At 38.2% G+C, this 21,921-nt stretch overlaps 2 protein-coding genes across 2 annotated transcripts; both read right to left on the bottom strand.

Annotated features, from left to right (window-relative positions):
• Window positions 1-5,651: 5,651 nt before the first annotated feature.
• Window positions 5,652-8,369, bottom strand: cox5ba (cytochrome c oxidase subunit 5Ba). The gene is made up of 4 exons (XM_077243515.1): window positions 8,213-8,369; window positions 7,783-7,853; window positions 6,760-6,859; window positions 5,652-5,950 (listed from the first exon to the last, which is right to left on the bottom strand). The coding sequence occupies exons 1-4, from the start codon at window positions 8,307-8,309 to the stop codon at window positions 5,838-5,840; spliced, it is 381 nt and encodes a 126-aa protein (XP_077099630.1). The 5' UTR covers window positions 8,310-8,369; the 3' UTR covers window positions 5,652-5,837.
• Window positions 8,370-8,947: 578 nt separating this feature from the next.
• dbnla (drebrin-like a) lies at window positions 8,948-20,088 on the bottom strand. Its single transcript, XM_077243518.1, is given in 21 exon segments — window positions 8,948-9,272; window positions 9,735-9,816; window positions 9,993-10,043; window positions 10,046-10,107; window positions 10,194-10,256; window positions 10,335-10,511; window positions 10,632-10,740; window positions 11,694-11,768; window positions 11,917-11,962; window positions 13,722-13,873; window positions 13,955-14,032; window positions 14,134-14,271; window positions 14,941-15,015; window positions 15,227-15,281; window positions 17,682-17,833; window positions 17,914-17,991; window positions 18,093-18,239; window positions 18,965-19,039; window positions 19,146-19,258; window positions 19,384-19,439; window positions 19,831-20,088. Coding segments are annotated over 21 exon segments (2,004 nt in total). The 5' UTR covers window positions 19,914-20,088; the 3' UTR covers window positions 8,948-9,135.
• Window positions 20,089-21,921: the final 1,833 nt, after the last annotated feature.

Here is a 21,921-nt window from a genome sequence, read left to right as displayed (position 1 = left end):
TGGATGATAACTTTGCTTTTTTAGCTCAGGCACCTGCCTCTGGCTATCATAAGGCGAAGTTCAGCACGCACGGCGTTTTGCATGGTGTTCCCATAGCGTAAGCTACTTACGCAATAGGAGAGACCTCTCGAAAGGGAACGACTCGGTTACTAACGTAACCTCGGTTCCCTGAGAGGAGGGAACGAGTATTGCGTAAGCTGCCGTGCTTGTGCTTGGTTAGTTCGCTTCAGTCGTTTTAACCTAAAGAACTCTCATGACGGGGCGCCCAATATATAGCTCTTGGCCACGCCCATCTTGGCGGGCTCTGACGCGCGCGGGCGCGAAGCGCGCTCATTGGTCGCGCATTCAGAGTCGCCCCGTCATTGGTTCGAGCAAATTGCCGCAGCACAGCCAATGACCGAGCTGCCTTCGTTCATTGCTGTCAGCTGTGCAGCTGCAATGCGTTTTACATAAAGACTTCAATATTCTCGAGAAAAGGAGTTTTCCCATAGCGTAAGCTACTTACGCAATACTCGTTCCCTCCTCTCAGGGAACCGAGGTTACGTTAGTAACCGAGTCGATCGCGATGCAGTCTCAACATCAACATAGTTATGTCTGTCAGCCATCGCGATAGATGATTGCAACGTCTATCGAGCCAATCCTATTATTTATGAAAAAGATGGAATTAGAAATAAAGGCCTGCCTCTAATAAAAGCCTGCTTCAAATAAAAGCCGGTTACCTTCTGCAGTTCAGGTAAATAAAGGCCCTGGTTTTAATTTGAGGAATTACGGTACGCATGCGCATTGAAAAATGCCAGAGAGGCGTTTGAAAGATGGCGGCTGAGTGGCCCGTTCAACCACGGTGAAGCCCCGTTCACACCGCCAGCGACACGCAGCGACAAAGCGACATGATCCCATTAATTTCAATGGAGCGCTGGCGACATCCGGCGACACGAGCGACAGTGACCGTTGGCGACAGAATGTGGGCGTGTCAAGCGACAAGAGAAGCGACAAAAGTTGAGAAATTTCATTATTTCATCAAATTTCTTCAAAATGAGAAGCGATTTTCGCGAGCGACAACCAATAGAAAAGAAGCCTTTTCAGTGGAGCTCACGTCACCGTCTCGAGTGCAGGCAAGAGGGAAGAGTTCGAGGATGATTACACTGTTTAATATGATTTAACTGTAACCACATATATGGATATAATAAAATGATGCATGGAAAAGAAACTGTCGACATCTCAGTGAGTTTAATTCATACATTTATAGTTCGAGTTGTCTAATTTTATGATGCAAGTTTAGTACTGCTGCAGTTCATTTTACAGTTTCCCCTGCATTGTTTTGACTATTAGGGACAAGAAAATTGATTATTTGTCAAATACGAATGACGTTTTAGTAATTTGACAGTATGAGTGAGTTTAATTTGTTGATTGATCGATCGGTATAAATTATTTAATCCACTGAACACTGCTATGGTAATATAAAAACACTCTCCCAACAGCATATACTGTTTCTTTTTAGCCTAATTCCTAGTCAAATTAAAATTGTATAGTTGTATATATCACTTGTGATTGTATTTTGTATAGATATGGCCAGACGTGCAGTCTACCAATAACATTAGCGACAGCACTACGAACGCCCACAAGCGACATCACAGTACAGAGCCTAGCGACATACAGCGACTTTGTCAATAACTACGTCAATAAAACAGCTTGTAACATGTTGCATTTACCTCAGAAAAGCCATTCAGTGACCATAAACACGTTAACTAAAAAAATTAACTCTAGAGAGCAGCCTTTTGCTAAATATATGCTCTGTGTATTACAAAGGCTATCTATAGAATTTTTACTGTTTTTCAATATTTAACGCATGTTTGAGTAAATCTGTCGTTTTTATGACAGCCACCATTTTAAATTATAAAGATAATTAAAACTTTATTATTTAAAAAAATCCTTGTATAAGCACCACTAATAAACCTTTTCCCATTTTTATTTTGTCGAAAACACTATAACGTGTCAGTGGAGAAATGCACTCACTATTCCACCATCCTATCATAGGTAGGTCTGGAAAAATCAAGTGGCAGTAAGTGTCAGGCTAATAGTGAAGTTCACATCTAAACATATATGCTTTGGTAACTTGGGTTAATTAATCTTCTGCGAATGGATCAAGTTAATGTGAGGTTTTACAGCCATGTCTAGATCTATGTGATCCTCCACCCACCCACCCCTACAATGACCATAATAGCCTAAATGGGCTTTCAAGGCAGAAAACGGTGAATAGAGGTTTTTGAGTGGATCTTTGACAAGCACAACTGGGGTTTTGACTTCAGGCAGATTGGTTGCTATGGAGACAGCGCCCCTGCAGCACACTAATGGCAGGCCACGTTGCGCAGATAAGCACAGTGCTAATCATAGACTATTGTCCTGAAATGCGTTGTGCGTCTCCCATGCCCCTGTGTGACGGACCCCGCCTGCCAAATGTCTGGCTGGTCTCCTCGGGTACATTTAAATCCCTCCCTTAAAATTCTCCCCTTTTGTAGTTGTTTTCTTTTCTCGGCCCCACTGAGAAATGCAGAAAGGAAGTGGAGAATTGAAAAGCAGAGATGACTTGTGCAAAACAAGGACGCTGAAAGCCCTTTTTGGCCTAAAAACAATACAGCTATTAAATTATTAAGAGAAGTCTAGCCTATCAAAAACAGTGTATATCTGAAGGGGTGTTTTTTTAGCATATGAAACATCTAGTCACAGTATATCCTCAGGAAACACACATAGCATATTCTCTGTGAGATTCACTGTACACCTGTTGTTAGGATGGCTCTGGAAAGCACTACTATATTACATCACTGTCATCATATTGAATGCAGTTGTTCGAATCACAAAGAACAACCTTGTTTACGCAGTTGTGAAAGGCTAGACATGACGAAGCTTCCTCGTGTGTGAAATAGATGCTTTTTCACTGTTAGAATGCCAATATCGTTCAACACTTTTCTTTAATGTTATTCAGAGACTAATTAAAGGCAAGTTCTCGTAGCTACGCTGACAAGGCAGACGGGATGTTAAAAATGATTTCAAAGAGAAGGGAAGGATATTAAACATGTACGTCCCCTTGAAATTTACATCATTTCATCTTCAACTCTCTGTAATCTCACAACACACTCAGACCGCCTGGAGCTTTGGCTTTTTTCAGTCATTTTGCAGGAACATGTAGTGGGCCCTGTGGAATACTGAGAGGTATTATTCAATCATTTAGGCCAGATGTGATGGGCAGCCCACTAGAGAGGGAGCAAAACGTCCTCATCTATCTCATTACATCCCTCATCACTTTCATTACGTGTCGCGGGTCGCTATCGTTGGAACTCCATTCGACGAGGAAACGCTGCAAGGACGGTCATATTATGTAGATGACGGTGCTAAAAGGATAAACTGAAAAAGAATATGTTCTATATTGTATGAGCGTGTATAGTATGAACATAATCCGGACATACTACATCCGTTCTGTTGTCACTAGCCGTGTTTCCATTAGGCTACCTTTCAAATTGCGTAAATTGAAATTGCAAAATTGAAAATATGCTACGCCCAATGGAATGTCAATTTCGCAAAAACTCAGGGAAAAAAATACTCTTTTGTGAGAACTGACATACTTCTTTTGTCACATACTGTGTTTCAAATACTATATAGTACTAGGGAGGTATGAGATTTCGGATGCTGCCATGGAATAATGCACGCTGTTTCACTATTTAAAAACACAGTAGGCTATACTGTATTCAGTAGCAAACTATCAGCCCATTATTATTCCAACACAGACAAAGGATTACTTTAAATTTACATAAAAACACATCAGACAAACAATATTTCCTCAAATATTGTTCTAACGAGTCTATTTGTTGTCTGAGAGGTCTAAACAAACAAAACTGTTGCTGTGTTTGTGAGCACCCAGCATGCATTGCCACATGAATAATTTATTGAGACAGTTGTCGAGTGAAATGAAAAATTCCAGTGCATCATGTTGCCTTGACTTTTAACTTTCTCAATCCCTTTTGTGCAGTTCGGTGACATTGTTAAATTCCCAAGTCAAGTCACCTTTATTTATATAGGGCTTTAAACAATGCAGATTGTTTCAAAGAAGCTTTACAGTGTTGAACGGGAAAATAATGCATTTCAGCTGAAGTCAGTTCAGTGTTGATTCAGTTCCGTTTTAAAGAATATCAATTATTAAATTAGTTCATCATGCAAAAAATTGTCATCATCCAGCTCAGTTCAATTCTCATACAACAATGTCAGTACAGTCAGATCAATAATATTGTTGAATAAGAAGTGTCCCCAACTAAGCAAGTTAGAGGCGATAGTGGTGAGGAACCCAAACTCCATCAGGTGACAGAATGGAGAAAATAACCTTGGGAGAAACACGAACACGGTGCGATTATGACTCAGGCTGCATCACACCTAAAATAACTGAAAAAATAAGCTAGTTTTAACCCATTTTAACTGCAAATATAAATGACTGCCAAAATACAAAATATCTGCAAATATATAAATAAGATCACCCTCAAATGTTTGTGTTGCATTTTCCTCGCTTTCACAGCCTGCCTCAGCAAATGTCAGCAATTATGTGCAAATTGCTCATAACAGCTCACTTTCAGGTTTTCTTGTCAGGGAAATGAAGAGAGAAAAAAAACATGCAGAAGGCATAAATGACCCACTTAAGGCATATTTCACATTCATGACAGAATGTGGTATCTTGTGATGTACTGATTATAATGACTTTCAATATATAAACAAAATGGCGTATGCCTGCAATGCTTATTAAATGATTGCAGTAAACAGGAAAGAGGATGAAATAACAGCTTAGAAATGAAAGTTGATGAATTCCATTATGCTAATAACCATTAGGTAATCAAGACTGAAGTGGGGTTTTTTTGTCAAATGAAGAGCAGCCATAAAAGCCAATCTGCTCAGCATTCTAAAATTAAATAATAGCAGCCTCATAGATGTAATTCAATAATGTGCAATCTGCATTTTAATTACATACCTACTTTAATTAGTAGTACATTAACAACCAGAAACTACAAGACCTAAACACTTTATGAAAATAATAGCAATATGGAACTATATACAGTGTAGGAGATTGTTCACAATACATATATAAAAGCAGATTTAATAAAATAATGTAGTTGTATCTTGAATATTTGAGGCAATGTTAGAATAGAGAAATGACAAAGTAATAGCATTTTTTTTATGACACCCATGTTTGCATTCTTCCCAAAGGTTCTGCAATTCTCATTCTTACAAACAAGTGACCTCTTGTGGACACGGGAAGAAATCACAAAAACAGCTAAACTTCCTAGTGGGGAGTCAGTCCACCGTATGTGACAGGATTTTGGCAGTTTAACACTCAAAGAGTAAATTAAAACTAGAAGTTTGCTGTGAAATAAAACCATCATCAATAGCTAAGGCTAAGCTAAGGCTAAGCTAAAGCTAAGGTCAAAAAGACATTTTTATAAAATTGATATAAACTTCCAGTCAAAGGTTTAGACCCATATTTTTTATTGCTAACTAAATCTAAGAGTATTAGACAGTTTTCATATGTTTTTAAGGTCACTGAAAACAAATCCACACTTGTGACCAGTGGTGCACAGAGAATTGAATGAACCTGAATTAAAATACAGGACACAAAGTCAGAGTAAGCATGTTTATTAGGTGGAACAGGACTAAATGCAAAATGTACACTCCAATAATTTACGGAAATTTTTTGCTAAAATATTGCGTCCCACACCAGCAGGACAGGTTACATCCCCTGTACTTCTTTGCAAAAAGACAAACATGAATGAGGTCATCACGTCTCTGGGATGTGACGCATTGGCTCAGTGAGGAAGCTCGTGAGGCACTAGCTTGTAATGAGAGCCGCATGAGGGACAGCGCTGGGGTTCACCCTCGTGGAGCCAGAACCACACCACAGCAGTGTTGTCCTCCTCACCTGGGCAGACACACAAGCATGTGCTTAATACAACCTCCAAAAAAAAACTATGGTGTGAAGTCTCTTAAACAGATGGGCAGCTTCGGTCCTGGAAAGCCACTATCCTGCAGAGTTTAGCGCCTACCCTAATCAAACACACCTGAACAAGCCAATCAATGCATTTAGGATTACTTGGCTGAGTCCGACATCGCCCCCATACCCTTAATTAGGGCGGGAACAGCCATTTGTACTTGTGTCCGAAACCATAGTGGAAATTATCGAGTGCACTCATTCAATCCCATAATGCACCGCAATAACGAGTGTACAACGGATGTATGCTCAATAGCTAGAGAATACCCATAATGCACTGAGGGTAGCACCAAATGAAGACCTGTCACACCGGAAGATGGCACCGCAGCTGAATCATCCATCCAACTGCTGGTCCGATGTGGCTACAGCATAATATAATACAGCTATAAATTCCGGTTTTATTTAGGTTTATACATAATTTCCATGACGGAATTCAAGATACATCTTTTCAGTAATACTGGAATTGCCGATTTACTAAGTCTCTGGACTTAATAGTCCGATTTACTATTAAACCGCAAGCACACAGTATGCAAAAGCGGCAGCCCTCCCAGCGCACTCAGTGTCCGAATTCACTCACTCGTTTTCAATCTCTTCCTCAAGTGAACTATATTAGAGAACTAATGTAGGGAATCGTGAATGATGGCATAGGGGGAGATTTTGAAAGCTACAGGCTGGTGAGTTTGATCAGGATTGGTGCTAAGCTGCCCATGCCTGGCCTAGAATCTAGAGTTATAACTTACAGACACAGCCAACAACTCTTTTGTTGGTGATTGAAGGTACAAGATGGGGGTCTGACTTTGACCCTGCATACTCCTTGGGCTTCAGCATGCTATAAGGATCCTGGGAGAGGAAAGAACAAGATACAAGAACTTGAATGCAGCCATTTTCCATACCAGGAAAATAAACTAATTGTATATTTTTATTAAGTTTGATGATAATATATAAGAGATATAAGAGGAGGAGCTTGAGTTCGTCGCCCAGCTCTATTTGTTTGAATGATGAGAGGCGTCTACGCTACTCCTACATTCTACGTCGGGTCAGAGGTCACTCTTCTGCCGTAAGTACACTCTCGTCTGGCCCGTTGCTGGAAGCCAGTGATTATAGTTTATAAAGTTATTAATATGGATATTTTTCATACAAAAATTAATCACTTTGCCTCAGAAGGCCTTTATTAACACCCTGGAGTCGTATGGATTGATTTTATGATGGATGCACTTATTTGGGCTTCAAAATCTAAGGTACCATTTACTCCCATTATAAAGCTGGGAAGAGCCAGGATATTTTTAATGAGACTGTGTTCGGCTGAAAGGAGAATGCCATATACACCTAGGATGGCTTGAGGGTGATTAAAATATGGGATCATTTTCATTTTTGGTTTACTAACCCTTTAATTTCAATACTAATTTGGTCACAACGTCTTTCTTCAAGTTCATACATGAGAACCAAAATGTAATTTCATAATGACATTAAGCCGAACAAGAGACCATCAAAATGCAACATTTTAAAGTCAAATGGACAACTTATGTCTTTCTTGGAGTGCGACAGACATGACTCTGAAACTAGTTGTATATAAATAACTGTTACAATTCTTCAAAACTCACATTTTGAGAGGAATTTTAACAGCATGTGTGTTCGGGTCAAGGTTAATGATAACACAATTTCATTTTTGGATGAATTTATCCTTATATATGAAACTGATGTTATATGTAAGCATAAACATTTAGTTTGACAGCTTTGACGGTTCATAAGACCGGAATACATACTGAGCCTGTTTTTAGAGCATGCATAATCTTCTTCTCGAGTCCAGTGGCCTGTTCTTCGTCAGATGGAATGCCTGCAAGAAAAAAGGTCAATGGTTTATGTTAAAAGACTTTTAAAAACTCCCTATTCACATTAGTCACGTTTGTGTTTGGAAACTGCTAACGTTAATTGCCAATCCAACACATGTATGTGATTTCTTTAAAACTACACAGATGTCAATAACACGCATTAAACACTAAAACAATACAATTTCTTAGAACATCCCATGAGAAATCATAACTAAACAAATGTTTTCCGGTTTAAACTGCCGGTGCGGTCAGAGCATCGACCTCCGCGGAAGGCATCGCGTCCTTGGCACGCGTTCAAACTGACTCTCGAATGATGCTACGGCGCGTTTCGGTTATTAAAAACAGCCCGAGATAAAAGACTGACCTCCCGCCGCCATCCCTCTGCTTAGAGCGGCCACTGGAGATGGCCTGCAGGTCGTCGCGGCCCGTACGGCAGTTCTCAACAGTAACCTTGCAGCCATGTTTCCTCTTCCCCAAAACTACCAGAATCGGGCTGATGACGTCGAAGAGGCGTTTATGTAACCATCTCGTCGCGTGCGTTAGACGTCATCACCATATGTATTCCATACCATATGGTGTGAAGTGGTTTTCTTCAAGCATTTAAAAAAAAGTCTGGTGTTTAGTGGATTGCGATGAATATTGAACAGAAAAGCCTTAGATACAAAAATGTTACATTTTAGTTTTAGCTTTGTCCAAATTAAACATTTGCTACAGCTATTGTTGCTGTAATAATCATAAACATAATTTGAGATTCTTTAATGTTTTTCAGTAGTGGCTAATGCAGAATTATCAGTTTTGACATAGCATGGTTTTGGCAAGTCATTTATACAAAGTAGGCCTACCTTGTAAATACAATGGTACATAAATATAGTAATGATTCAGTATCTTATGATCTGACATGAACTGTAATTTTAGTGGAAACTGTAGTTACCCAGGTAAATGTTTGTGAGGAAAGTAATTAAGTTTTGGTGCACCAAAGTATAGGAATATTTTCATCTATTACAATGCTGGTGTTTATTTTCTGTGCTTTGTTTGATTGGCTTATTTGAATCAACATGAAAAGAACATTAAAGAGACATAAAACTTTTATTCAACATTATTTTTTTTATAGAATTGTTTTTTATTTTGCAAGTACAAGGAAAAAGAAAAAAAGAAAAAAAATATTGAACATTATTTAGACAAAGTACGAATTTAGATTTTACAAATGCCCCGTAACATCATTAAAGCATACTAACAAACCACAATCTTTTTGTCACATAGCTTTGCGTCTGATTGGTCACTGTAGACTTAAAGAAGCTCCACATAATTAGCAGGAAAAATTCCGTTGTGCCCATCAGGACAGTAGCCCCTCCACCAGCCCTCATCGATCATCTCGATCCCTGTGATGACATCATCCGGGTCAAAGGAGATCTCGGTGTCATCCGCTAAATGGGAAGAAAATATAACGCAGAAATTGATACGTTTTGAACACCATATCTTCATTGATTATAAGAGGGTATGGAATATTCTCAAGTTCTAAATGTACAAAAGTATCGGAATTCGCCACTTACACTAAATCAAATCAGAATCGTTCTCGCGATTTGGTGAATCACTAGGTTTTTTTTGTTTTGTTGTTGTTGTTGTTTGTTATTGACGTTTTAACCAGGCTATTTGTTTATTTCATGCCTCTCGCTCTCTCTCTCTCTCTCTCTCTCTCTCTCTCTCTCTCTCTCTCTCTCTCTCTCTCTCTCTCTCTCTCTCTCTCTCTCTCTTATAATCATTATTATCATCAGAGCAATAGTTTCAGATATTACAGCTCATAGCAGAGATCAACACCATACTGCATTTTGATAATTTATTGCATGAATTTTTATTTTTAGATAATACAGCAGAATTAAAACACTCACAAGCTTGGTAGTCATATAATGCTCTTGCACAGATGTTCTGGTTATGGTCAGTCTCTTCTTCACCAGCAGGGGTTTGGAAATCCTTCAAATAATAGGATAAATAATGGCATTTAGGTGACACAACCATTTATTATAATACACAATATCTTAAACCCAGTTAAATGATTATTATTACTACAGAAATGTAGCCTATTCTTAAAAATGTCATAAAAAGTCACGGTTGCATGGTTTGGATGATGGATATGACAAGGTACCAACCTGGCTAACTTTATCATAGAGATTTTGATGTAAGGGGACGTTCATATATAGATGCTGTTTTCATCTTCATGTTGTTGGTTCCCGGCAGCGGGGCTCAATCCCTCCTCATCTGAATCTGCACCAGGATACACAGTAAGTCAGATTTTAGGCATAAATATGACACCGACTGACGATAATAAGCATTATTGAGAGAAAATATACCATCCCATTCATCTTCAGATTCCTCAGCTTGTTCAGATACCAATGGATCATCGGAGAAGGGGTCTTAAAGGCAGAAATAAGGCAACTTAGAACTTACGATTTTAAACCAGAGACACATAAAGGATTGTTGCCTTTATTCACCTGCATTTTTCGCAGGGAAAGCCGGAGTTTCGCGCACAGGAGAGATGGGAGCTGGTACATGTGAAACCGAGGTTGCTGCCGCGGGGCGAACTGGAGATAAGGGCTGAGAATTGCTTTCACTGCGAGGGTTTTCTGCAATGACTGCTTTCTGGGACAAAAATGGGCTTCTCAGCTGACCTGAGGGAAAATACATGAGTTATGAAGTAAGATTAATGGCTTGAAAACTGTGCATGTTTTATGTATGAGATTTTGTCGGATGTTCTGTGTGATGAACTGTTAGATAAGAGTTTGTTGTACCTGGTCGAGAAGGTGAAGAAGACGTTGCACTGTTGACCAAGCTTTTCTCCGTCTTCATGAACAGCTCCCTGGGATTGATGGAACGCTGAGAGATGATTGACGCCGCCTCCTGGAAAAAAGGTAGAATGAATGTGCTATTTTTATGTCTACTATGACCTTACTTTCTTACTGGTCTTACTTTATCTTCAACATATAATAGAAGAAAATATTAGAATTCCAGAAGTAAAATCTAATTCATTTTCTCCTTAAAAAACTTTTTAAAGAAATTAATACTTTATTCAGCAAGGATGCATTAAATTGATCAAAAGTGACAGCAAAGATATTAATACTGTTACAAAAGATTTCTATTTCAAATAAATGCCGTTTTTTTTTAGGACTTTCTATTCATTAAAAAATTCTGAAAAAAAACAATGTATCACAGTTTGCACAAAAATATTAAGCAGCACAATTGTTTTCAACATTGATAATAACGATAAGAAATTATTGAGCAGCAAATCAGCATATTATAATGATTTCTGAAGGATCATGTGACACTGAAGACTGGAGAAATGATGCTGAAAATTCAGCTTTGATCACAAGAATAAATTGCATTTTAATATATATATAAATAGAAAACCAATGTTTTACACTGTAATAACAATTTACAATATTGCTGTTTTATTGTATTTTGATCAAATAAATGCAGCCTAGGTGAGCATAAGAGACTTATTTCAAAAACACTATATATATACCGGTATTCTAAGAATTTTCAATAAACCTAAAAAATGTACTTATAACCAGTTACAAGGAGTCAATATTTTTACATTATACTATTGTTCTTTTTATTACATCTTTCCCAATGCTTCATTGGAAGTGTAGTTCATTTGATGAGATGATTTAATTTTTCAGATACTTTTTGCTTCGAACCAGTGATTCATCTAGGAGGATTTGTACATGACATAGAACTCTTTCCTAAAAACAATTTTGAAATCTCTATGGATAAAATCAATAAGAAATAGTCTTCAAGATCCAAGGACACTCATTGTGGGCGCTCTCTCTTGTGCTGTATTTATTTAGACTCACATTGGCCTTCTGCACAGACTCAGATCGCAATATTCCTGCTTTCACAGGAGACTGGTGTTCCTTCTCCACTTTCTCCTTAACAACAAGAGAGGATTATTTATATATACAGTATACACACACACACACACACACACACACACACACACATATATATATATATATATATATATATATATATATGATTTTAAAATGTTAATATTTATTGCAGGAAAAATAATTTTACCCGCTCCTGTTCTTTATTTGCTGCCTCCTGTTTTTTTTCATACAGCCTGTGAGACATCAAGTAGGTAGTTATTTAGTAGACATGTTACTTGTATATCCAAAGCAACTTTAAAGTATTTGTTGAACTATATACACCAGTGGTGTCCAAACTCAGTCCTGGAGGACCACTATCCTGCAGAGTTTAACTCTAACTTGCCTCAACACACCGGCCTGGAAGTTTCTAGTTTGCCTAGTAACAAAGCCACTTGAAGGCAAGCCTGGAAGGTTAGAAAAAAACCCTGTAATGCCTGCTAACTGCAGTACGCAGGGAAGGAGACCAGAGGCCATTTTTTTATGGATGTCAATGGAGGAGAGGCAAAGGCTGAATAAACTGCTTTTGTGGGAAAACAGCTTATTATTTAATGAATCGACAGCCCATCGGCTAATCTTCAACATGTTTGCTCTTAAACATTTGTTTTGGATTGATCTTAAACTGTCAGAAGTCACAGACAATTGCTTATTCACTCTCATTCATATCCACAAACAGTGATTGACTTTATCAGAACTCTGAATTCAATGAGGTCAAAGCTGTAATGTGATTGGCTATCAAGGCACACATGATCCAAGTTAGTTTTCTCCAATAGTAGAGCCCCGGACCCTCGGATCTCCCAATAATAAGACCATGTCAGTGTCCGAAATCGCCCTTTATACCCTAATAAAGGGCTATTTGAGGGAACAGCCATTTGTAGTGGTGTCTGAAACCATAGTGGATGTTATCAAGTTCACTCCCATAATGCACTGCAATAATGAGTGTATAACCAATGTACACTCAACAGCTAGAAAATACCCATAATGCACTGTGAAGGTCACGCTGAATTAAATCCTGTGTCTGACCAGAAGATGGTGCCGCAGCTAAATCATCCATTCATTTTCCAAACCACTGGTCCAATGTGGCAACAGCGTAATATCATACAGCTATAAATGCCTTTGTAATTGGTTATTAGATTGTTAAGGTTAATACATAGTTTCCATCGCAGAGTTGAAGATAAATCTTTTCATTACTATTGGAGCTGCAAGTTTGCTAAGATTTAAATGATTATTAAACTGCAAGCACAAAACTATGCAGAGGGAGCAGCCTTTCCAGTGCACTCAGTGTCCAAATTCGTTTTCATTCACTCCTTCAAGTGAACTATATTAGTGAACTAATGCAGGGAGTAGTGAGTGAGGGTATGGGGGGGATTTTGGACACAGCCCATTTCGGCTAGTAATCCCTTTATTAGCTGGTTTAGGTGTGTTTGATTGGGGTTGGCGGTAATATATATAGGACAGTGGCCCTCCAGGAGCAGGATTGGACACCCCTAATATACACAATTCAAAAGTTTGGGATCGGTAAGAGTTTTTTGAAATAAGTCTCTTATCCTGACCAAGGATGACCAAAAATACAGTAAAAACAGTAATATTGTGAAATATTATTAAAATTTTAAATAACTGTTTGTACTCCAGTCTTCAGTGTCACATGCTCCTTCATAAATCATTCAAATATGCTGATTTGCTGCTCAAGAAACATTTCGTATTATTATAAATGTTGAAAACAGTTGTGCTACTATTTTTGTGGAAAGAGTGATAGATTTTTATTTCAAGATTCTTTGAAGAATAACTGCATTTATTCGAATAAAAAACACATTATAAATTACTTTACTGTCACCTTCGATCCAGTTAATTCGCCTTGCTGAATAAAAGTTTAAAAATCTTTCTGACCCCAAACTTTTGAACAGCAGTGTAGATTCTATTTGATGATATGAATGGGACAGACACAAAATCACTTGCCTCTGTTGGTTTATCTCTTTCTCTCTCTCTCTTTGCCTTCGCTCTCGCTCATCTGCCTCTCTAGCCTCTTGCTCCCTCTGCTCTTTCTCCAGACGCTGCCTCTCCTCATTTGCCTTCCTGCGCTCCTCCTGCCGGCGGTTCTTTTCATCTTGCTGATAAAGGAGATGGGAGAGAACGTGTCAAGAGTAGATGAGAAGATAAAAGCATTGCGTTTTACTGTGACGATTCTTCACCTCAGCCTGAGCCCAGAAGTTTTCTCTTGTCGTAGCTTGGATTTCATCTAAAGCACTGATCTTTTTATAGGCAGAACCCTGTGAGAACAGAGGAATTGGAGTAATTCAGAAGGCAAACATGCACATATTCAAAGCCCCTTTAAATATGAGGTATGGACATAATTCATCACTTCACTGACCACACGTCCAATAAGTTCACAATTATTGTTCTGGATTGATTCTTTGTGGATGTTGTAGTTGACGCTCGAGCCCTTCTCCATGATGGCAGCAGGTTCAACATCATCATCTGATCGAGCGTTGATGGTCACATGGGCACCCTTTTATAAAATACACATTCAAAATTCAAAATTAAGATTTATATTATGACCATCTCTAATATATGGAAGCTAGTTTTCCGACGAGGACTGAAATTTTTATCTCACAATTCTGACATTTGACACGATCGCTTTGTATGACGAACAGATACATTTCGGCTTTTATTCACATATAAACAATCATCAATTCACACATGTTGTGGTAAACACAAGCTCAAGCATGTACACTTGACGTGCGAGAACCAGTGAGGTGCATTCTCATGTTACACAGCACGTTTGAGCTTCAGCAAGAGGTTTGTTCTCGCACATCAAGCAGGATCAGTTGAGCTTCTGTTTATGTTCGCTGATCAATGTTTAATTATGAATAAAAGCCTAAATTAAATCCGCTCAAGTCATATGGATTAGTTTTACGATCTCTTTTTAAAAATAATTGTATTACATCTTTCCCAATGCTTCATTGGAAGTGTAGTTCATTTGATGAGATGATTTAATTTTTCATATACTTTTTGCTTCGAACCAGTGTTTCATCTAGGAGGATTTGTACATGACATAGAACTCTTTCCTAAAAATCTTTTGAAATCTCTATGGATAAAATCAATAAGAAATAGTCTTCAAGATCCAAGGACACTCATTGTGGGCGCTCTCTCTTGTGCTGTATTTATTTAGACTCACATTGGCCTTCTGCACAGACTCAGATCGCAATATTCCTGCTTTCACAGGAGACTGGTGTTCCTTCTCCACTTTCTCCTTAACAACAAGAGAGGCAATCAAGAGTCAATCAATTATATTTATAAATACAATATATATATATACACACACACACACGCATATGTATATAAATATATATATATATATATATATATATATATATATATATATATATATATATATATATATATATATATATTTATATATAATTTTAAAATGTTCATATTTATTGCAGGAAAGATAATTTTACCCATTTTCCTTGCTCCTGTTCTTTTTTTGTTGTCTCCTGTTTTTTTTCATACAGCCTGTAAGACACCAAGTAGGTAGTAATTTAGTAGACATGTTACTTGTATATCCAAAGCAACTTTAAAGTATTTGTTGAACTACACCAGTGGTGTCCAAACTCAGTCCTGGAGGACCACTATCCTGCAGAGTTTAACTCTAACTTGCCTCAACACACCGGCCTGGAAGTTTCTAGTCTGCCTAGTAACAAAGGCACTTGAAGGCAAGCCTGGAAGGTTAGCAAAAAAAACCTGTAATGCCTGCTAACGCTGCAGTACGCAGGGAAGGAGACCAGAGGCCATTTTAAAAAGAATAAATGGATGTCAATGGAGGAGAGGCAGAGGCTGAATAAACTGCTTTTGTGGGACAACAGCTTATCACTTAATGAATCGACAGCAGATTTGTAGTACTATCTGAAACCATAGTGGATGTTATTTAGTTCACTCATTCAATCCCACAATACAACCAATGTACATTAAACGGCTAGTGAATACCCATAATGCACTGTGAAGGTAGCGCAGAATTAATTCCTGTGTCTGACCAGAAGATGGCGCCGCAGCTGAATCATCCATCCGTCCATTTTCCCAAACGCTGGTCTAATGTGGCAACAGCGTATTATCAAACAGGTATAAATTTCTTTTTAATTGGTTATTAAATTGTTTAATTAAGGTTTATACATAGTTTCCATGACAGTGTTCAAGATAAATCTTTTCATTAATACTGGAGCGGCAAGTTTGCTAAGAGTCAAATGATTATTAAACTGCAAGTATAAACTATAGTCATTTTCATTCCCTCCTTCAAGTGAACTATATTAGTGGACTAATGTAGGGAATAGTGAGTGAGGGTATGGGGGGGATTATGGACACAGCCCACTTCTGCTAGTAATCCCTTGATTAGCTGGTTCAGGTGTGTTTAATTGGGGTTGGAGGTAATATATCCACATTATTCCTACGCCCCATGACGCTTTGCGTGAATTATGGGTGTAACTTCCGTTAAGCTGTAAACAATCAGTAAAAGACTAACTCTATGGACGCAATAATATATATTTTTTAAACTGTGTACAATGACATTACATTATTCCACTCACCCTTCAACCATTGAACATTAAAAGGACATTTAAAAGTGTTAAAGCATCAACAAGGTACTTTCAAAAGACCATGAATAACCCCAAAAGCGCTAATCTTTCCACAGCAAAATCGGACGGTTAAAAAAAACAAAAAACTTTTTTTATTTACTTCAGCATTGCATGATACTATTTCAAAGTGATTTCAGTAATTTTGACAGATAATAAATTGTATTTAACTGTGAAAACAACACTGGAACGAGACGTGAGGATTTGGGGAGAAAAAAAAAGAGAGATTCTTTGTGCATTCCAGTGAATTATTAATGGCAAATATCGTAAATTAAATCGGGAGAACAGACCACAAATGTGCAGTATATGTTGTCCTTTTTCATACTATTACAGCGGAATGCAAAATAAAATAATCATGAGGAAAAGAATGCAGTGACTGAAAAGTGCTCTTGCCATAGATATTCTTGTTATAACATTCACATATGTTACGTTATTCACATGTTATTCTTAAATAAAAAATGAAAGAAAACTGATAGCTCATTGAGTCAAACTGACGGATAAGCTTTATTTGTAGGGCAACCTTATGATTTGGAATGATTCTTTTCAGTCTTTTTGAATGGAAGTTCCCCAAACCGGAAGTGCCACCCATAATTCAAAACGCAGTAAGCTCATCAGGAATAAGGTGAATATAGGACAGGGGCCCTCCAGGAGCAGGATCCGTAAGGTAAGATTTTGTACTCCAGACTTCAGTGTCACATGATCCTTCATAAATTATTATAATATGCTGATTTGCTGCTCAAGAAACATTTCTTATTATTATTAATGTTGAAAACAGTTGTGCTACTATTTTTGTGGAAACTGTGATACATTTATTTCAGGATTCTTTGAAGAATAATTGCATTTATTATGGGAGGCAGTGGCTCAGTGGTTCATGTAGGTTGTCTATAAACCAGAAGGTTGGTTGTTCCACCCCCGGTTCCACCTGACCAAGTGTCGAGGTGTCGATGAGCAAGGCACCTAACCCCAGCTGCTCCCGACGAGCTGGATGGCGCCTTGCATGACTGACACTGCCGTCAGTGTATGGATGAGTGAATCAATGGGTGAATGTGAGGCAATATGTAAAGCGCTTTGGTGGCCATAGGTCTGTTGAAAGCACTATATAAATGCAGTCCATTTACCATTACCATTTTTCGAATACAAAACACATTATAAATTACTTTACTGTCACCTTTGATCCAGTTAATGTGTCCTTGCTGAATTAAAGTTTAAAAATCTTTCTGACCCCAAACTTTTGAACAGCAGTGTAGATTCTATTTGATGATATGAATGGGACAGACACAAAATCACTTGCCTCTGTTGGTTTATCTCTTTCTCTCTCTCTCTTTGCCTTCGCTCTCGCTCATCTGCCTCTCTAGCCTCTTGCTCCCTCTGCTCTTTCTCCAGACGCTGCCTCTCCTCATTTGCCTTCCTGCGCTCCTCCAGCCGGCGGTTCTTTTCATCTTGCTGATAAAGGAGATGGGAGAGAACGTGTCAAGAGTAGATGAGAAGATAAAAGCATTGCATTTACTGTGACGATTCTTCACCTCAGCCTGAGCCCAGAAGTTTTCTCTTATCGTAGCTTGGATTTCATCTAAAGCACTGATCTTTTTATAGACAGAACCCTGTGAGAACAGAGGAATTGGAGTAATTCAGAAGGCAAACATGCACATATTCAAAGCCCCATTAAATATGAGGTATGGACATAATTCATCACTTCACTGACCACACGTCCAATAAGTTCACAATTATTGTTCTGGATTGATTCTTTGTGGATGTTGTAGTTGACGCCCGAGCCCTTGGCCACCTTCTCCATGATGGCAGCAGGTTCAACATCATCATCTGATCGAGCGTTGATGGTCACATGGGCACCCTTTTATAAAATACACATTCAAAATTCAAATTGAAGATTTATATTATGACCAACTCTAATATATGGAAGCTAGTTTTCCGACAAGGACTGAAATTTTTATCTCACAATTCTGACATTTGACACTATTGCTTTGTATGACGAACAGATACATTTCGGCTTTTATTCACATATAAACAATCATCAATTCACACATGTTGTGGTAAACACAAGCTCAAGCATGTACACTTGACGTGCGAGAACCAGTGAGGTTCATTCTCATGTTACACAGCACGTTTGAGCTTCAGCAAGAGGTTTGTTCTCGCACATCAAAAAAGGATCAGTTGAGCTTCTGTTTATGTTCGCTGATCAATGTTTAATTGTGAATAAAAGCCTAAATTAAATCTGTTCAATTCATATGGATTTGTTTTACGATCTCTTTATGAACTTTTTGAAGCATCAAAGTGGTAGTTGCTTCGCTGTCAATGGAGGGACAGAAAGCTCTTACTGGTTTGGATCAACAGGAGGGGGAGTAATTAATGACAGAATTTTCATTTTTGGGCAACTATCCCTTTAATATCTCACAATTCTAAAGGCAAAAAAGTGTGAGATGAAAAAGTTACAATTTGCTTTTCTTCCTTTTCTTATTCCATGGCACAAAGAAGCTTCCATGCTAATGGCATTACATAAGGACCCTAATATAACAAATATTGAACTATGAATTTTTATAGGCTCCATTTTGCACTCACCCTTAGAAAATTGCCCATTGAGTGAACATGATTGGCGCAAACACCCTTTCTAACGTCCTTGACTCCCTCGCCAGTCTGAAACCAATTAACAGTACTAAGATTATTTCTTTAATGGATGTTGAGAGGTTAACACGATAAAGAATTTCATTAGTACATTCGGTTATTTGTGTTCTGTTCGTACCCAGTTAATGAGCACAAACTTGGGCACTCCAGAACTGGGGTCCAGCACTTTACAGAAGGCGTACATGATTTTGCCGCTGTTCAGTTCCTCCACCATTTCTTCAAGCCCTCCATCTATGGCACATTCACAGAAAAACAAACAAGCAACAGTCATTGCTGACTGCTGAATCATTAAAAAGGACAAAAAGAATGACATCACTCTGTTGGCATTCTTATCTGAATTTAAAGCATTCACTCACCTCCCTTTCCTGCAACCCGAATGTCATTACTGTTTCCTTCGTATGTGAACAACACCCTATAATCAACAAATAAGTTGAATTTGTATGCAGGATCCTTATCAAAATGACTGAAGATAACCACTAAAACTGACAAGTTCTATTCAAGAGTGTAGCCTATCTATGATGCATACAAATAGTTACAAAATTCCCACGTAACCAGTTATTATCTTTTGAGCACATGAGTTATGTAATAGGCTAAGTTAACCTCGCAAGTCTCGAAAAGTAGCCTAATTTTGTTATGTTAAAGAGTTAAAGTAACTTACCTCGGTCATTTTGAATGTTGTGAATCATATTTAGTATCATAAATAAGTATGATGTGTAGCCTACAATTGATTAATTGTCATTCATTCATTCATTCATTTGTTTTCGATAATATGCGATTTTTAATACGTAAATTAAATGTCTTACCAGTTTGTGTCCGTTTTCCCGTTCACCACGTCATTGTATGCGGCTGTAAGCGCGGGTCCGTTTTTACTCAGGTTTACTGCCATAGTGGGTCAGGAAACTTGCAAGAACTTGTGGAGAACTTTAAATGGAGATGTAATCATAACCCCGTCTTCCTCCTCCAGTGAACCGTCGTTTTAAATACGCACCTCTTCGGTGAGATCAGGTTCGGCGAGTTTTTTGGGGAATTGAAACGAGGAAGAGAAAGAACTTGTATTTTTCCAACAACAGTCTAATAGCCCTAACTGTTTTTTTTTTTTAAAGAAACCAAATTATATATTATATGTGGTTAGGCAAAATATATTACAGTGTCTGTCTTTCAATCAATGTCAATCTATTAGCATTGGGAATCATTTTAGCGAATCGGTTTGTTCGGACAGTTTCCTTTCGCTGAACCGGTTAAAACGATTCACTGATACTTTTTAGTTCAAAGTATTCCACGCGCACCCTTTTATGTGTAATTTTATGTTTAAAACGATAGATTGATTCAAATAAGTTGTGCTATTATTCCAACAGTATTGTAAACAATCTAAATGAATGGCAGTGTTGTTCAAACGTCAAATTCACCAAACAAACAATCGGTTGGACTGAATCACGTTAAAATAATGTTTGTTCGCGAATCACATGACTTGCATTTTGATCAATCTAAAGGCATGTCAAGCAAGGTCAGACATGGAACTAGATGAACTAGTAAAATCACATTTCAGCAATCACATGAAGTATATATAGGAATGCTTGCTTTGCTTCAGAGTTTGTAGTTGAGACTGACAGAGCAAGAGAAACTGGACGATCTGACATACCAATGTCATGAACATTCATTGTAGGCTAGCCTACTGTAGCAGTTCATGTAAATTAACCATTATAATTCCGTTCCAAAATTCAGCATACACTGGGAGTCATGCTGTGCTGTATTAATGCAATTATAGATAATGATGGCTACATTTTGTACAGATGCCAAATATTTTCCATGTAGTTCTATAATTAAAAAAACAAATCCAAACCTTTGATATTGGCCTGGAAATTGTATCTGCAAATGTTTTTGTAGGCTAAATTAAATGGCAATGTACCTTTTTTGTTTGCTTTAGCAACATGCATCTATTCTATTCTATTCTTCTCTATTCTATTCTATTCTATTCTATTCTAAATGAAGCTCGTGTCTAAAAAAATAGCTGCAGTTATTATTTTGACCGCTTGATGTCGCTGTTCTCACGATGTTGGCCCCTAACCTCGATCATGCCAAAAGACTCATTATGCAAGTGGTCAGTTTATTAAAACAAAATGAAGGGGGGTAGGGGTGAGAGTTTGTAGAGGAAGAAAAATCTTCAGCCATCATATTGTAAAAATAAATTTGAGTGAAGCCCACATGCTTTGCCCATGTGGTCTCCAAATCTTCTCTATTTTACACTATACATTTGAAACAAATTAACTCAGTGCTTCAGTCTTCTCAAAGGCTTCGAAATCAGTGTAGCCTATACCTCAGAATTTCAACCACATTAATAGTATGCCAGAGAAAATCATATGTGTGCAATTAAATTGCAATATTATGTGTGACCACATGTGCGGTTTGAGCCAAGATCATCTTTGAATGAATTAATCACAGATTTTCTCACATGAAGGCACAAAACAGATGAATAGCAGTGCTGAGATAGTGTCACGCAGCCTTCGATGTGAAAGGGGAACTGTGCTGCTCTGTAACGTCAGCGTATGGCTTCGGTAAGAGTTTCAAAAGCAAATTCCCATTTCCCATCCTTAAACTGATTTGAGTAACTCATGTGTTTTTTTCCATAGAGAACGGTCATGGGTATCATTATGACCCTCCCAGCGTCCGACTGTTCGTGATATGGAACTGCCAATGCCTTTTGGGCAGATTTCATCTCCTGCTGTCAACTCCAGAGTCTTTGTCTGGCTAAGATGGCCCAGTTTCGTCGTCGGTGTCGTGTTGCAGGCTCCGGCCGTGTGTCTGTGTACGCAGGTCTGTGCTAAGCGCGCCTGTTGACAGGTATGATATAGAGTGCATCTGCCCCCAGAGCCCTCTCACACACAGCAGACAATTGA

This window comes from Siphateles boraxobius, unplaced genomic scaffold (assembly GCF_051911475.1).
Source record: "Siphateles boraxobius isolate OS27281-9 unplaced genomic scaffold, OSU_SipBor_1 25, whole genome shotgun sequence".
In the NCBI taxonomy this organism is placed as follows: domain Eukaryota; kingdom Metazoa; phylum Chordata; class Actinopteri; order Cypriniformes; family Leuciscidae; genus Siphateles; species Siphateles boraxobius.
The sequence above is the reverse complement of the archived record's forward strand: the minus strand, read 5'-3'. Positions and strand labels throughout refer to the sequence as shown.